At 38.7% G+C, this 15,709-nt stretch overlaps 1 protein-coding gene across 6 annotated transcripts in view; it reads right to left on the reverse strand.

The window, feature by feature from the left end:
- Window positions 1-15,709, reverse strand: part of LOC115449350 (rho GTPase-activating protein 21-B) — a 412,582-nt gene that overhangs the window by 111,971 nt on the left and 284,902 nt on the right. For all 6 annotated transcript variants that reach the window (XM_037439479.1, XM_037439478.1, XM_037439481.1 and 3 more), the window contains 11 exons: window positions 6,553-6,798; window positions 5,940-6,203; window positions 5,485-5,726; window positions 4,769-5,335; window positions 4,325-4,536; window positions 3,769-3,873; window positions 3,553-3,633; window positions 2,759-3,013; window positions 2,196-2,249; window positions 1,946-2,054; window positions 479-584 (listed from right to left, as the gene is read on the reverse strand). In XM_037439479.1, coding sequence (XP_037295376.1) covers window positions 479-584; window positions 1,946-2,054; window positions 2,196-2,249; window positions 2,759-3,013; window positions 3,553-3,633; window positions 3,769-3,873; window positions 4,325-4,536; window positions 4,769-5,335; window positions 5,485-5,726; window positions 5,940-6,203; window positions 6,553-6,798 — 2,241 coding nt within the window. The remainder of the gene's footprint in view (window positions 1-478; window positions 585-1,945; window positions 2,055-2,195; window positions 2,250-2,758; window positions 3,014-3,552; window positions 3,634-3,768; window positions 3,874-4,324; window positions 4,537-4,768; window positions 5,336-5,484; window positions 5,727-5,939; window positions 6,204-6,552; window positions 6,799-15,709) is intronic.

Raw genomic sequence — 15,709 nt, forward strand, 5'->3', positions numbered from 1 at the left:
GTCTGTGACATAATCCAGACAACAAATGTGGGACATATGTAAATTGACGAATTCATTATTACTGCTTTAACCTTGTATTTCGGATCGCACGTTACAGCTCTGATACCAATTAAGATACCATTACCAATCCAACGAATACCAACTGATACCGCTCTAGGCTAGGATATACTTTGTTTGAATTTTTATTTAAAAAAAAAGAATAGATTTGATTATTTAATCACTTCACATGGTAATCTCTACATTGTTTTGCACGTGGCTTTCTTTACCAAGTGTTGCTGGCAGCATTGTTGGCGCAAAATACTTTTCTCGGAATAAAAATAGTCTGTATGTTAAGCTAAAATATGGCCTATTTTTGTGCAAAATTTTATCCAAATTAGTTCAGCGGTGTGTGCGTTTACCAGGTTACTGCAGCTTCGTCAGTTGATACATGCCGGCCTGATTAACCGAAGTATTAGTAAGAAGTAAGTTTGTAATTTACCTTTCCGTTGCAGACCACCATCTTGACCTGCACGTTGCCCTGCACGTCACCTTCTGTCGCTTCCACTGCGTTCTCTGTCGCCTCTCCGTCGCCCTTCTTCTCTGGGCTACATAAACAGTATAGTGTTAAAAACCAGTGCACACTTCATGCAGTAGTATACACTGCATGGTACGCGTTAGTAAATTTATTTACAGAGTTAGGACATAGAGAACTTTTTAGATATAGTCCTAAGGTATTTTCCTTACCTAGGTAAGATATCCTTAGTTTTTCACTTTTTAATTTTACTGTGTTTTTCTTTATAATGCCTTTTTCGATTAAGATAGCAAAGAACTTGATATATTTTGATTTTTATATACCGCTATGAATCCAATATTTCTATAAATTATTTTTATTTAATTACCTACCTACTTATATTGATTGTAAATGTTGACATTTCCTTACTAAACAGTTCTATTTACAGATAAAGAATGCATTTTTAGAGAACACGTATTATTCAACAACAAATATTTTTATAACAACTGTACAACTCGATGTTGTTTTTGTAGTTTATTTTTAAATATGAAATAATTATCAACAACGATAGCAAACAAACAACCATGCTTTAAACGTTTAACTTTACATATTCCAACATCAATCATGCATATACGGAGGCTGACAGAAATGTATCCCATGCACACTAATTTCTGTATTTTACACACTATTGTGACGTAGGAACAAAAATTCAGTATCTGCTCCATTTGTACTGAAAAACATGATGTGATTTCAAGTTAAATACTGCATGATTTGAGATGATTTCGAACTAGTCTCAACTTACCTCTAACATAATGTAAATATCAAGTTACTAAGCAGTGCAAGGCATTTAATTAATTCTGCAATAACACCTATTTTTAATTTTGTAAAGGCGCCATCTATTTTGACATTCGTGAACTATTGCAAAACTGTATTAAGCGCCATCTGTATTAAACCAGCGCAAACTGCGACGCCATGCGACGTACCGCGCGGGGAGGACGGCGTGCGGGTCGAATATCCGCAGCAGCGGCGTAATGTCGTCGGTGAATCGGGGAGGGCGCCACTTGCGATACACACTGCGTTTTGAACCCAATTTACCACCCCGGATTAGTGAAAACAAGAAATTTTGTCATCAATAAAAACAACCCGCTGCATTCGTTACATAGGTTATCTAACTACTTGGAGGACAATTACGATAAATTCATTAACTAACTACAACAATCTATGTGATCGACAATAATAAGATACAGTTGGTGCTATGTTGTAGTAGTGACATACAAAGATATTGGTTATTGGACAATTCATGAAAGTTATAAACGTTGGGTAACACTACTGGGTATATTATAGAGAGAACGCACAGGACGCTGTCACTGATCTTTGGCACTTTTAATGTGGGCGACAAAAATTAGTGATAACTTCTGTGATGAGAGAAAAGTGGTAAGAGAGATGTGAACATACCTTCGCAGAGCGTGGTGGTCACCGTCTGGTTCTACATCGCTGTCTAAGTGCAACCGATCACCCCATGTGGCTTTTAAGTAGGAAACCCTCCGCATGGCACGCTCCTCTTCTGTTGATAATAAAGGTAAATTATGAAAATGGTAACATATTTTTTATTGTCGTGTGAAATTAACAATGTAAGCTAGCATTTTATAGTGTGTACAAGAGATGGCGCTTTCTAAAAGTGTAATGGATTTATTTTTCTACTTACCCCCAAGTTGAGCATCCTTCTTCTGTCTTCTTGTCACCAAATCATCAGCAAAACCTGTGTAACAATTGTCATTGTTGAGTTTGTTAGAGTGGTGGGATTGACGTTAGTATATGACGGTTAGTTGGCACACCCAGACCCTTCGTGGACCGCACAACGTAACACCTGCAGTCTGCGAGGGCGTCAAAGCACACTTAACATTCGGTTAATGCACGTAAGTTAAGAAGAGAGGTTAGATTCACGTTGCTACCGCCTTGGTATTAAGCGATGTTAAGATGACAGTATTATTTTTTCATACGAGCACTGAGCATTCAAGCAATGGTTACGATTGATCATTTCATAGATTCTGTTAGTTGGATAATTTATTGACAGTATTTCAATAAATTTTGAATTTAGATCACGGCTTGCTTCAATGTGTTCGTGCTGGTGCTTGGTTTAGTAGCATCGTGGATGATCAGCTCATTACATCTGGCGCGGCCGCAGTGGACACCTAGAAGCGTAAGCGCAAGAAGGGAAGAGATGAGAGCATGAGAGCATTCCAAGTAGGTGTGGTTTGTGCGCGGGACCTGAGTCGGCGGGTGTGCTCGGCGTGGGCGAGGGGGAGGTGGTGGCCGAGGTGGAGGCCGAGGCGGGGGGCGGCGGCGGCGCGGCGGCGGGCGGGGCGAGGCTGAGCTGCGTGGGCCGCGCGGGCGTCGCCGGCCCCTCGCGCCCCTCGCGTCCCTCCCGCCCCTCGCCATTCACCGCCGACGGCAGCGACACTCGGTTCATCGCCTCCATTTGCTCTCTGTTCAGGCCCATACGTCTCTTCGCGTGACTGCCATCTTGGACCGGTAATAGTGCCATTAGACGCCGTGCTACCAAGCTCTCTGTGTGCGTGTGTGTATCTGTGTGCCCACCGGCGTGCCGTGTTCTCTTGTATACGCAAACCAAGCCAATAATTCCTAATAACTTTGCCAATATTTTAGCTAGTACACAAAACGACTTTGTCGACAAAGAGTTGATCGGTAATCGATTGTAAGACAATGGACATAAAGTTTTTATTGGACAAACAGAAGTTAATGAGCGTGAGCGCAACGCCGACCAGTAAGCTCAAGCTTCAAGATATATTGTGACATGATACGTAGTAAGTATTTTCTGGCAAGAAAGTGAGTTTGCGTATGACAATGAAAACTAAGCACTAGATGATAGAATATGTACCTATAAGATTTTAGTTCATGGACTAAGTGTAAATAACTAGTGCAGCAACAATGTGTTTATACTATGTGACATTAAATAAAAAAAAAGTATGTGTATGAATAAGAGTGTGAATGTTAAGCCGTCTAGGCTGTGAATGAGTTTTTATGTAACGTGATATTATTACCTGTGGCATGATGTCTTCTAATAGGTAATCCTTCACTACCGGTACTGTTCGACCTTGTTCGCATTTGAACCTTTTCCGTTTCTGAAAATATATGATATAAAGAAGTTATTCAAGTGTCAAATTGTCTTCTATGAAAAATCTTCATACGTTAGTTTGGTTAAGTGCTAACAGATGGCGCTGTTAATAGCTTTTGATCAATTGATAAAGTGAACATACCGGGCACATATCCATCTGGAGGAGGACAATGCAAGTGTTTGCTGCCGGTGATCATTAATTGGTTTCCTGATAGGCTGCCACCTAGGGGTATCTCGTGTTCTAATTCTGGAACAATCAAATATAACTTCGAGACAATTGCCAAACTGCAACCAGGCTGGCGCAACATTTTGTAATTTCATCATTGATCGAGTGACTCCTGACGTTTGTATTTTTCTTATACAAGTAAATGAAGCGACGTGGAATATTTTTAGTAAAATACATAATTGAAAGGTACTGAATTGCATTCGTCAAAATGAGATATATAATGTAATTATTTTTGTTTATATATTTAATCCATTTAGCATCAGAATGTTTGCCGGCAAATATGACAGCTACATGACAGTTACATGACATTACGCGTGTCACAGAAAAATAACCTTATTATGTAGTATATAATAAGATTATATTCCCGTGACACACGTAATGTCATGTAGCTGTCATGTTTGCCGGCAAACATTCCACTGGTAAATGGGTTAAAATCCAAAAGTCAATAAAAGTGAGTGGAATATGTGCTGACCCTGGTGCGGTTGCACGTCGAGCGAGCGCGCGTCGCGGCGCAGCGCGCGCGTCTCGAACTCCTTGCGGCGCAGCGCCACGCTGGGCTCGAGGCGCGTGGTGGAGAGCCGCGCCAGCTCGCTGCGCGCCGTCTCCGTGCGCCGCGAGCCGCCGCGCGCCGCCTCCAGCTGCCGCGTGCGCGCCGTCACCAGCTGCAGCTCCGGCACCGGGTATCTGCACGGGCAGTGTTCTCTGTTATATGACTGGTGTGTCAATACTGGCCAGTGTGCTGAAGGTACACTTCAAATTGCGCTAGACTTAGGGAGAATTAAGAGTTAGAGCATTTATTGCCTTAACATATAACAAGCAACTGCAATAGATACCCAGAAAAGTTAAACAAACATACGACGACAGTATTACAACTATAATTTCTATATTGAATATCAACAGTATTTCTTCAACTTACTTGCTATCTTGATTACTAGCAGCCCCTTCATCCTTCACCTCCTTGACTTCTTTCGCCGTTCCATTAGTAACGGTCCCAACATTAGGACTCTGAATGCTCGGCGCTGTTTCCTGTATCTTGGACAGCGTCACCACGAACTGATTCTTGTCTTGTTTCGCTCTGTTTTTGTCGTTGTGTGTGCCGTTCACTTCTCCGTAACCGCTATACGTTCCACTGTCAACGCTGACGCACTCTTCTTTCTTTTGTTCTGTAGGTTGCGGGGGAGGTGATGCGGCTAGGGGTGGGGACGCCGTGGGCGGAGGCCACGCCGGCTTCTGTAGCTTCTGCGGCCTGGCGTAGAACTCCTTCTGTTTGATCGGCGGTGGCGCGTCTGGCGTGACCCAGCCGGTCGGCTGGCTGGGCCGTCGTAGGAAAGCCTCTTTCTGTTCCAAACTCTTTCGTATTCGCGAGAGGATGATCGAGTCGTCTATTTCCCGACCGGTGAGCGTTGAGTTGGAGTCGAATGATCCGAGGCTGTCCTTGCTCTCCGCCGCTGATGATGGTAGGGATGTATCCGATTCCCGTCTCCTGGAACAAGTAATGTACGATTTATGAGATAAAAGTGCATATTGTTTTTTTTCTATTTGGCATTGAAATAACTCTGTTTTTAACGTGAGTTCCTATAGTCATAGTTGACATCTGATCAACCCGTTAACAGTAAATGCAGAATTCCTCACCCATCATGCATGAGATAATGCGGCGTGCCGGTCAACCTCGACACGTCGTATCTCGACGGCGCTATGGAGGCGACGCTGGCATACTCCGGGTCGTCACGTCGCGCGGGCGCCTGCGGGGCGGGCAGCGACGCGCGCGGCCGCCGGTACGCGTCGAACAGCCGCGACTCCTGCTCCGACACCGGCGCCGGCATCTCTAGCGGACGCTGGTTCGTCTCTGGATTATACGCGGCTTCGCTGAAATACTGACGAATGTCGATAATTAATGGAATGTTGATAGTTTTAGTGATCCCTTTTGTGGACTTGTGGTTAGTTGCGGATTGGCCATATGAGACAATAGATATCCAGCGCAAGTAGTTCTGATTCAAAGACTCAGTTTTGTTTAGCAGAGAGAGAGCATGTATCATCTACATACTGGAAGTATCTTATCTCGATACAGTTATTCATAAGTTACTTACCCTCTGCAAGAGGTCGTGGTCCCTCGGCACCACAGTCAACCTCAGCACGCGCGGCTCCCGCTGCGCCAGCTGCACGACGCGCGCGTACGGCGCCCTGGCGCGGCCGCACGCGACCGGCTCGCCGTTCACGGCCAGCACTCGGTCGCCGGCGCGCAGTCCCGCCGCGGCCGCCGGCCCGCCCGCGCGCACAGACCTCACGAAGATCGTGTCCATCGGGGCGCCGACCGCGCCCACCGCCAGGTGTCGAGCATCTTCGTACAACTCCTGAACGTCACATTCAATTACTCAATCATCAGCTAAATCTATGCACGACAGTGCCTAAAAATAATGCAAGAAGGTTTTGGCCAGAATCAATAACGAACGCTTTAATAAGATTATATTTAAAAAAATCCATTTCAGATGTCTATTAATTGTTAAGAGCATTTCTTCTTCAGGCTTTGGAAGAGCACTGCTGAACACAGCCTCCACCTAAACATTTCCAGACCAACTTTTTAGAAGCGGCATGCATTCAGAGGGCACTTTATTTCATTCCATATATCACACTGGGTTGTGACCAACGGTGAGATTTAGAAACGTTATTCGCTTATCATAGAAACTATAGCCATATACCAACCTGTAAAGACTCTGGCGGGTACACTACTAAATGTCTAAGCGTGAATCCGAAGCCGTGTCGAGCGTCGGGCCTTTGTATGACGATGGTGCGCGGGGCGGCGCAATGCGCGGCGGGAGCAACCGCAGGCGCCGGCGGGGCAGCGGGGACAGGCGCGGGCGCCGGTGCGGGGACGGGGGCGGCTACGTGGGTGATCGCGAGCGGCGCCGGCGGCAGTGGCAGTGGCTGAGCGTGCACTGGCGGTTGGGGCTGCAGAAGAAAAAAAAACCTTTAAAATCAACATAAAATCATTAGGGGGTGTTTATTATACAAGGTAGTTGATGCTCAACTGTTTAATACAAAACACGACAGCTACAAGAATAATGAAAATCTTTACATGGAATAATCCCAAAAGTATAAATCAATTTAAAAAATACTGACAACTACCCAAACGCAAATTATAACAAATCATCACCACAACAAATATATTTATTCCGCAAAATCATATTCCAATTTCAAAAGCTATAAATATCGTGGTACGTGTAATGTCGAGCGCAAGTTGCCACCGGCTTATGTCCGGCAGATTATGCGCCCACGCAGCGTCGTGTACGCGACAGGACGACATGCATCCCCTAATGACGCGTGAAAAGGGCCCGGCCAGATCCTGGGAAACGACAGGGAATAAGCTAGGATAGGCGTAAATTACACGACAGCATCGGCGGAGTTTAGTTTATTTTCTATTCGGCTTTAATTTGCGTGAGTTAGATGTTGAGAAGTTTCACAAGTGGTTGTGGCAAAGTGTTATACGTTAATCTTAACCTCTAATAAATTAATAATGTGTATTTAGTTTTTTTTTACAAATCTATACAATATCAATTTATGCAAAGAAGACATGAATTTCCTTGATCATTTTGCAGACTTGTCAAAACAAATGCAAACTTGACATTTGAATAAAAATTGAAAAGCATTAAACATGCAAAACATGTGACTCCCTTCATCTATCTAAATGTCGCCAATAAAACTATTTAATCAGATTAAATATCAATACACGGCCCATTGAATACCCACATTAAAATAAAATCACCGTATTCAAGCATAAAAAAAAAATCAATACCGCCGTCTTAGACGTCCCATACAAAAGTCAACAGACGTATACGGCAAAGTAATGCACAAGTCAGTATAAATCAGTGTACGAAGAAGCCGTTTCGAGTGGTGCGCCGCGTCTCGTGTTACCGTCTCCACTGCTAGTCAGGTGCGGTGTGATTTTCTATCAGCCCTCTTCCGGTATTGTGGGGCTACCTTGTCATATTCCTGACGGGTAATATGGTTATCGTTTAGTATATTTTTTGTACACATTTTTGTAGAGTTGTTCGTTTGGGTAATTGTGGTTTAATTTAAACAATAGTCGCAACAAAACTGTATAATTTTTTTTTTTTTATATTCAGCCGATATATTTTTTTTTAAATGCATCAAAACGCTACAAACAAAACTTTTCTCGTATAATATGGTACAACATGGTGTCCACCGGCTGTCTGTTTGAATGAAGCTGGTTATATTTAATCCGAACATTGTTTATTGCAGTTTTATTGTATTCGCTCGAACGTAAATACTTGGTCAGCTGTCAGCTCGCACGGACATAGCAGAATGGCACCAATGCGATGTTTAATGTTCATTTACATCGACTGCGTTCCATTAAATCAATCAGACGGTAATTTATTGCTACTTACAAATTAAGAACAATATTGAAGACGAAAAAAAAATCGATGGAATTTTATTATCACATTTCTCAAGACACTGTCCCTGTATTTGAAACCTTACTCATTTTCAGAGTACCACTTCCTTATCTACGACTCTAACATATTAGACTAGGTTTGCTATGTGGATAATTGCAAACACACGGAAACGGCGTGAATGCATGAAAGGATTGATGAAGGTGGAGGAACCGCGAGAAGTATGCCAGAATCGTGCAAAGTGGCAATCCATAGTCTCTTCATACTTCTATGAGATAGAGACGTGATACTAGGTATGTATGTATAACATTGACACTTATCAAGCGTTCCGTCTATATATAGCATAGGTAATCTCACGACATCCTTACAGTTTAGAAACGCACACGTTTAGATATCTGGAACTAATAAAAACCAAGTCATACTCCCTTAGTTAGTGTAAACCCATTTAGAAAGCAACATAAAACTAATAGGAATATTACGGATACCGGCGTTTACGATTTGTTCACATTAAACTTTCCTTTCCACATGAAAATGCAATAATTATGTAAAGTGAACGAGTATTAACTGTTAAATCGCGTAATGTGCCCGCCTCGGACGAATGCGAAATAAGCTTTTGTATCGAATAAGCTTTTATCGTTATATCGACACTGTGTTATGTATCGAATAATAAGGCTCTACGAATATTTTATATTTTTAATGTTTTTATGCGTTTCTGTTATATCTTAAGATTGTAATCTTGATAGCTGTAATGGTTATTATATCTCAGTTACACGAAAGTAGGATGTATATATATTATGTAGGATTTAATAGCTACATTTTTGTAATAATATCTATTTTATTGCCGGTGCTTATACCTGCTCTATAAGCACCAAGCAATCTTCCATTGGCTCTGAAATTAATTTATATTTTTATATTTTAAAACGACAACATTAGGAAATTATAGCTATAAAACTGTTAAAAGACAATTTCCAAAGCACATTCGAAAACCCTACGCTCGCTCGTAAAATTTTATCGCTCACTATTCCGTAAAGCAAATATTAGTGGTCCTAAATACTTGTTATTAATAACAACTGAGCAGGCCGCTATGTGATATTCGCACGCGACCATAGGAAAGCGCGAGTTACGAATGCGCGACCGACGACCGTGGCGGTATGCGTACATCTTGAAATGTCACTGTATTTTGTGATATTTGTAACAAATACATTCCTTTTCGAAAAGACGTATCGACGCTTGAAAGGCAATAGTATCTAAACGACAATCAGTAATTTTTGAGTAGAGTGCTTAAGGTTTTGATTTTTGTATGATAATTCATAACAATTCAACTTTTTATTTTATAAAGATATAGTCTAATGTTATTAAAATTGTCCTAGATTTACAAAACCTAGACCAAATGACACAGAAAAGAATGGCGATTCAAAATATTTATATAATTCATTTTCGGTATATTTATCCCTTAGATATCGCCTTTCAAGCGTCGGTATAAGAAACTTTAATTTTCATGTAAGAGAAATTGATGTTTTAGAAGAAAACCGTCCGTGTGCTGCGGTACAGAGCTTTGTATTACGTAGTTTTTGGTGGGGATGCTGTTGTTTTTGAGCAGCCTGGATGCTTAACATCAGGCTTGTGACTACCTCGTCTTGTTATTCAGCTGTAGTATATTAAAATATCAATATGCAGTTGCTTCGAACAAATATATATCATAAAACAAAAAACGACGAGGAAAACTTTGCTTATTCAAAATACAGTAAAGCATAAAATGAAATCTTTATAATACCAACAGTGCAATGTGAATAAAAAATATTAATCTCGGAAAATATTTTTTTACATTTCTCCGAGCGCTGGGACGTCACTCGTACAACTTGGGAGTCGTAAAATGTAGGAACATTTTATGTGGTAATTTTAGAAGAGTACCCAACATCCGCAAACAAGCGTATCTCGCCTCTCCGCTGAGATATCTAAACTTTATATTTGTTGGGATTTTATTTCAGCGTCCGAAAGTAGCCGGGGGAGAATTATTTTCACTTTAAATAAAATATGATTATGTATTAAGAAATATGGTATCGCTTACCATCAGGTGAACGGCAAGTCCGTTTCGTCATTCAAAGCATAAAAATTAGAGAAAAATAATTTATTATATGTAATTAAATTGTAATTTTGTTTTCAGTTCGCAATTTAATGACATAATGATTTCTTTTGAGCTAAAATTTTAAAAAATTATAAAAAGTTGTATAATTGTAAAATATATTGTAACTTTGACTTTACGGATGAACAACACCTCAGTCCCCCCCGTGACCATGAAGGCTGCAAAGTCTTCGAAACGTCGGGAGAAAATAAAATACCAGCACCGCGATAGAATCCGAAAATTAGTTTAATTTCAATTTAATGACATTAATAAAATGACAGTCGACAGAGCCTCATGTTTCAATATTGAATAGAGAATAATCATGAATAGTAAAATAAACTACTTTCCCTTAGTATCTGTGTTTTTGAGCGTCTATACTAGATTTGATGCGAGCACGACATAAGTAGAGTGGGGTCTGATAGAATGTCAACTGGCGAGAGATGATTACCCTCGGCAGTCGACACAATTATGCCGGCCCGTTGAAACTGGATATACATATGCTGATCCCGGAATGCAACACGGCGTGGGCCACTATAGCTGTTACACTATTAACACCACTTTTACGATTGACGCTATCCCAGTGGATATAAAATATATCCTACCACCAGCGAAGGGATATAAAATATATTCTGCCGACTACAGCCCCGCCATTCGACTCTCTTTCCCTAATATCAAAGATTGCGGGCTGCGCAAGTGCATGCAACCGCAAGACCATACTTTTTAATATAGAAAAAGCCTTTTCTTATTTTTTTGTCGCTATTCTTTCAGACGATTCTTTTTTCTCGAAATTATATTTCTATAAAAGTAGAATATACATACTCACGATCGAGCTACTATTAGATATAAATATTATCAAACATATTTTTTTTTTGTACTCTCTACGACATAAACATTGATTTCAATTTCCATTCGTTTAATATTTATTGCTGTTATAAATAAGTCAGAATCTATTTTAACAGCCGTTATCAGAGCATTTGAGACGAGATAGTATCTTTGATAAGATCTCAGTCGCACAGTTATTAACGATTTACAGGAGAAAACTGGGCGCGACACGATTTGTGATTGACGCATCGGACTGAAGTCGTTTCTATGTTTTACTACTGTTGTTCATTTGCGTGTTATTCTATAGTAACACGATTTACATGTCATTTAACATGTATTTGATGAAGAATCTTATTATAGCTAGGCAAAGTAAAATATAATAATAGAGATCAGCTTATAAGCATATTTAGGAATAAATTAGCATTTATTTATAAAGGGGTTTTAAGTAATTGTTACAATATTAACATTGTTTTATAGAGACGAAAATATAATATTGTAATACTAATATACATTTTTCATTTATAAGTTAATTTATCTTAGAAGAAGTTATTTCATTTAAATTACAATAACAAGCTATTGATTTATGCAAATTGATTTATGTTATAAGTTAACATAGCTTTATTTCGCACGCCATCTGGCAGAATGTATCGATTTTTTTATTTTTCTGTGTTTATACTTACATTCAATCCAAATAAAACATTCTGATCCTATTTTTCGTTATCGATTCTTAAGAAATTGACAAGAAATTCGAAAATTGACCATAAATTTAAATCCATCTACATGGAATACGCACATTGCTACAAACACAGTTACTTACCGAGTTAGTTAGCAAAAAAAAACAAGCATAACCCGTCCAATAGGATGGATTAAAATGTATGTATATGAGCTAATTTAACCAGTGGAAAAACTTGACCCGCTGAGATTGATCCTAGATCCGCGAGCCGCCGGCCCGGTCGGCACACCCGCTGCGCGACAGTGCTCAATCAGTTGCGATCTACAATGTCTTACAAACTAACACTAATTTAATGCGGCTCCGATACTAATATTAACCTCATTCCTCGTTGAACCGTGTTAATGGTCTGGTGGCGCTTAATCGGCAATGTAGAGCATGATTTTTTAATTTGCAACTTAAGTAGTATTTGCACGCGACGCTTTCGTCATTCTCCTCTCAAAATGAAGATCCGTATCCCAGATAATGTAGCTTTTTTAAAATAAAATTTGAATAGATTCAGACACCCAACAGTCACAATAACAAATTTTACCTCTTTACAATACATTGTTGGCTCACTATTAAAAGCTTCTATTATATTTGATGTACTACAAATTAAATTATAATTATACCACATAATTTTATACATTTTTTAAGACAATTTCCATATATCCCAAAAGATTAATAAAGGATGAATAAAGAAAGGATGAGGGACTATTGTCTTTTTTAATTTTATTTTCTAGAAATTTAAAATGTTATTTTTCCAAAATAAATAAAAAATTACACAAGAACTTGTAATTGTGAGTCAGTGATATGTAGATATAATGAAATGAAGAGATCCCTCGTCTATAATATCATCCGCCATTTTCTATAAACGACTCAATCGCTTCTTTCGATCTATTTTAAAAATGGACCAATCACAACGAAGATTTTTTGATATGTTTACAAATGAGTTATTCTGAGTGGTTCATTTACGAAATCGGATTGAACATTGAGATTGGGATTGTTTATTAAAGAACTTGTATCACGCCTAGCCATAAATACAACAAATATCAACACGTTTTACCAAATGCACCCGTTGCACTCATATGTGAAGCAAATTTTTACACGATCGAATAAAACACTTATTTGACGCGTTTTTACGCACCATTAAAACGTAAAATTGGCATAATAAAAACGGCAGAGTGTCGACGACGGGCTAATTAATTAACGGCACTATATGTTTTTAGATCGTAAACACTAATGATGGTTTTATTGAATCACTCTTCGAATGATCCGAACTTTGACGATGTGTTTGAACGATTCCAGTTGCAACCCGTCGTGATGTCATTCGGTATTAATGTTATATAACGTCCTAAAGTTATTAAGTTGTGACGAAGTTTAAGGATATTTTTAAACGACGTATTTTTTATTACGACTTGGTAAAGTTGCATAACGACGAACGAGAGATATGCGTGGGCGTCCCTAGGACGATTTTAGAATGAAGCAAATCTCCTATATTGGGTGTACATGTAATAAACTCGAAACTTGGCTTGGAAAAACGAGCCAGTATTGCAGGAATTTATCAATGTAATACTCAGAGCAATTCTGTAGTACACATAATCAGACACTTATTCCCTCATTAGTAAAGTCATCAATATGACAGTATTTATACTACTACATCTTAAACATATATTTTTAATTTATTCGGAAAACAAACGGTGACTTATGACATCTAATTACAAAAAATTAAGCACCATTTTCACATATATTTACACGTTCTCACATAATATGTGTGTCTTAATAGAACTTATTCATTACCTAAGATAAAAAACAAGAGAATTCAATATTTATTACATTAAATATAAAAAATATGATCCACATATTTTAATCATAATATGTAAATACTACACGTTATCAAACCAGTGCTTATGTAATAATGATTTAAATACATATGTGCGCGGTTTTGTTATAAAAAAAATCAAGTTCATATTTTTATTTCACATCGCGTTTATTTATATTTTAAAAAATAAATACTTCACCGAAAACACACGAATCACCAATTGCCATACAAGGGTACCGCCTCATTTGAAAGTACAATACGCCTTTAAGTCGATGTACGATCGGTATCTGTAGCATAATAAGTGCAACTTAATGTCTTGTTGACACGAGTAATTAATTAAATATCATAAAAATAAAATTTAAGGCATATTGCACGATATTTACTTAATGTGATAACTACATTAAATAAATGAGTCATAAATGGTGGTCTCGATATGTTGCCATTAAGGCACGAGTCCAAAATAAAAGTGAATGGTGCGTATGAATCATTTTTTTTAATTAAACACTGGTATTTCAGTGTGTTTTCTTTGTGGTCTGTAGTTATACCAGAAGCCAGTATAAGCATGGAGTAGATAGAGACTTAATTATAAATATCAGTATTGATTCTAAAATGTACAATAAGTTAGCGTTCGTTTTTTTATAGCAGAATGTGTAGTCTAGGAAGTCAGGAGGTGTTGTGTGGTCAGAAGTTGTCAAAAACACTATATAGTTTATTTTCGAGATTAATCAACACCCGCAAATGTTTTGTTAAATTGTAAAAGTTGATAATTAAGTAATAATTATGCTGTATTCATTTGCTACTGAACCTACCCATATTTGAAATACCTATTTATATCAATTAATTTAAGAAAGGATTATTCTATTGCTCATGTATTTAATTATTAAAAAATAAATTTACATTCATGGTTGCTTAATTAACTATATATTTTCATCCTAAATGAACATTTTCTTCAAACATACGATGGATAATATAGTAAACAACGTAATATCTTCCTCGCCTGTACCATATAATATAATATTTTTAAAATGTAAAAGCAAATTAACTTGCAGTTCCAGAGTTTTGTAGAACACATGACTCACAAGCGACGCGCGATCTCATTCGGTTCCGATGCCATTTCTACGAATTCGGAGACACAATGCCGTATAAACACAGCAATGTACATTTAAAAGCTATCAATATACTCAATATTGTTATTCAAGTATTTACAGATAAATTAAAACTGTTTACAGCCAATATTAACTCGAGAGAACAAAGGAAGGCTAATTGTGCGTCAGCATGCAAAGCGCGGATTAAAATCCATAAATTCCAAAATTGGTAACGTAAAAATTGGTTTAATTTTAAATATAAACCGATGAATGAAACGATAATCGATAAAATCAGTCCAATTAGTGATAAAAGTAAATCAGGGCGGAGGTAAGGTCGGCCCTATTAGCCGAGTAGGGTTGGGTTGGAAAGTGATCGTAATTAAGGAAGGTCGGTATAAACAATGCGATGTCGGTATAACGAAGGTCGACTTGAGACTAACCCGGTGGCCTTATAAGGCGCAGGCCGACAGACTTGTGGGCGGCGGAGACACGCTGGCTGTGAATAATGTCGCCAAATGATTGCGTTGGCATAGCAACTGTTTTGTGTGTGCGCGTCACATTTTGTTTAACTATAGATACTATACAGTTTGTATACCGCTTTATATAGAGTATGACACATCCATTACTATAGAATGTTATTCATAAAAGGTTTTATTTATTAAACAGAATGACGAGTCGAGTAATTCTATTTAACAAAATTTCAAAACAAACAATATTACCTAACAATGGTACCAGGAAAATTATATTTATTAGACATGGATGGCAAAGTGACCGCACTGCAGTTGACGGTAAGTGGAGTCCAACAAAATATCAACTGATGAGAGATAATTACGTCTCAGCAGTCGACACAATTATGCCGGCCTGTTGGAACCGGATATACACAGGCTTATC

Source organism: Manduca sexta, chromosome 17, assembly GCF_014839805.1.
Source record: "Manduca sexta isolate Smith_Timp_Sample1 chromosome 17, JHU_Msex_v1.0, whole genome shotgun sequence".
Classification (NCBI taxonomy): Eukaryota; Metazoa; Arthropoda; class Insecta; order Lepidoptera; family Sphingidae; genus Manduca; species Manduca sexta.